Source organism: Sinocyclocheilus grahami, unplaced genomic scaffold, assembly GCF_001515645.1.
Source record: "Sinocyclocheilus grahami isolate Dianchi unplaced genomic scaffold, SAMN03320097.WGS_v1.1 scaffold135.1, whole genome shotgun sequence".
NCBI lineage: Eukaryota > Metazoa > Chordata > Actinopteri > Cypriniformes > Cyprinidae > Sinocyclocheilus > Sinocyclocheilus grahami.
This window is the reverse complement of record NW_015505314.1, coordinates 1,239,655-1,242,272: the sequence shown is the minus strand read 5'-3', so window position 1 is coordinate 1,242,272 and position 2,618 is coordinate 1,239,655. Positions and strand designations below refer to the sequence as shown.

The 2,618-nt window shown below is 35.2% G+C and overlaps 1 protein-coding gene across 1 annotated transcript in view; it reads left to right on the top strand.

Annotated features, from left to right (window-relative positions):
* Positions 1-2,618, top strand: part of usp6nl (USP6 N-terminal like) — a 21,402-nt gene that overhangs the window by 4,138 nt on the left and 14,646 nt on the right. The window contains exons 2-3 of the mRNA XM_016279946.1: positions 1,497-1,604; positions 2,027-2,136. Coding sequence (XP_016135432.1) covers positions 1,497-1,604; positions 2,027-2,136 — 218 coding nt within the window. The remainder of the gene's footprint in view (positions 1-1,496; positions 1,605-2,026; positions 2,137-2,618) is intronic.

Sequence of the window (2,618 nt, the reverse complement as noted above, 5' to 3'; positions counted from 1 at the left end):
CTCTCTCTCTCTCTCTCTCTCTCTCTCTCTCTCTCTCTCTCTCTCTCTCTCTTTCTCTCTCTCCCTTTCTCTGTCTCTCTGTTCCAGCGTGTGAGTTTAATTGTAGCTGAGAGACGATTCATGCCGGCCATTAGCTTTTGTGGTTTCAGCATTTTGCTTTTGAGCTTTTAATCTGCCCTCTGATGGGAGTTTAATCTTTACTGACTGCACAATTACCCGTGAGAGACACAGACACACAGATGTATTCCATTACTCTGATATTGAATGCGTTTAGACAGCGTGATGATTATCCATATTGAGGGTGTCCTAATAACCAGGCCAGCGGTATCTGTGGCCACTTCATTGAAGTCATATTATATATTGTGTATATAAACCCTGTTCCCCTTCTTTTTCTTTTCAATAGTTTGCATATCATGCTTTCGGTAACACCCTCAGTTCAGTTTAACATATTCCACCTTCGATTCATAGCTATTATTCTCCCAAACTCAGCACAGGAAATTTGGAAAGTCTGCTAATTTTGTCATCTGTCTCTGATACAGTTGTCTATATTCCAGATTGCAGAGACTTAATGACATGACACTTCTCTTAAATAAATAAATACAAAAAAAAGAAGGAAAAAAAATGTATTATTGTATAACATATATATATATATCAAGTCTCTGTACATACTAATTTTATTTTTAATATATATTTTAATTAATTTAATCAATTGTAATGTTTTGGGTGAAGCATAAATGGTGTGACATAATAAAGAAAAAAGTCTTAAATTAAGTAGTTTTGCGTAATTTTATTGTTTCATTTTAAAAATGCAGTTTTGTTCAAATGTTATTTATTCCAATATATATATATATATATATATACATACACGCACAATAAGGTTCCAGCTATATTTAATGCATTAACTAACAATGGACAATACATATGTTACAGTATTTATCAGGTCCATTAACTAACATTAATAGATACAACTTTTCATTTCAGTAATGTATTAGTAAATGTTGGAATCAACATTTATTTAACCAACTAATTGACTAAAATTTATAAATGCTTTAGAAGTATTTTTCATTGTTAGTTTAACTAATGTAGTGTGGAAACAAAAATATTAAGCAGCATAACTGTTTACATTGATAATAAAAATTTCTTGAGCATCAAATCAGCATGTTAAAATGATTTCTGAAGGATCATGTGGCACTGAAGACTGGAGTGATTGCTGCTTAAAATGTATCCGGAATAAATTACATTTTAAAATATATGAAAATAGAAATTCATAAGTTTCACAATATTGCTGTTTTACTGTATGTTTTATTACATAAATGCAGTCTTGATGAGCATAAGAGACTTCTTTCAATAAACATTTAGTTAAGTTAACTTTTTAACTCACAAATGTATTTATTTATTTGTTTATTTATTTAATAATGACTTCAATGTGTTCACTCACATGGTTGAGGTTTAGAGTTTTCTTGAATTCTAATCGTGTTTTGTGTGTGTTTGTGTAGCTGGTAAGGAGGATCTATAAGGGAATTCCACTGCAGCTCAGAGGTCAGGTTTGGTGTTTGCTGCTCGACATCCCCAAAATCAAGGAGGAGAAAAAGGACTTCTATGAGGTAAACGCAGTTTCTCCATTCCAGCATAGGCATGGCTTTCTCAAGAGCTAGTTTATTCCACAGAAACGTGTATGCATGTATGTGTGAGAGAGAGAGGCAAACACAAACTCTTTGCTTAAATATGACTTTCTAAAATAGCCGACCCCTGAGGTTTGCAATGTAACACTTATGTGGTTTGACACACACACCGCAGAGGGAAATATCACTCCAAATGGACAATAGCAGCTTTACTAAAGCCCTGCAGCATCCAACTGGACTGAAAACATGATTTGCAGTCTGCATTCCCTTTTAACTGGAGGTTTTTGTGTGGCAGGAATCATGCTGTGGTCTGTGAGCTAGATTCATTTGTGGCCTGCAGAGTGTTGTTATATAGTTAGTTATATTCATTATGAACTCCATGAACTGTTTTTGTCTTTCCCCAGAAACTGAAGATCAGAGCCAGGGGGTTGTCTCCAGATATTCGTCAGATTGATCTGGATGTGAATCGTACATACAGAGATCACATTATGTTCATGCACCGCTATGATGTCAAGTGAGCATCCAAACATACACACCAACAAAAAAGCACACAGGACAGGAGGTTTAAATGCAACTGGCCACAATAGGCAATGCCAGCTGACCATTAGAGCCCCTTGGCATCTCTGTGAATATAGCCTGAGTCCTCCATGCCCCTCACCACATTGCATAAGCTGACCAATGGGGCATCTAGGCCACTCGGCACGAACAGCACAAGCTTGCCACTATCGGGTACCTAGGCCCTCCTGCAAACTGACCACTAAGCTCCTAGGCCCTTTGGCACTTCATAAATCTCTTTTAAGCAAGATGTACATGCATGACAAAATGAATAGCAGTATCATGCATCAACACCATATATTATTTTTTTAAACTATAGGTTAGGTTTATTATTTATTTATTGAAGTTATTGTTGTTTTGTTTCTTTTTGAATTTGTTGTTTATTGTGTTACATGAGAAAAAAATTACAGAAAGTAGCTTTAGAAAGAATATTTTCTCTTT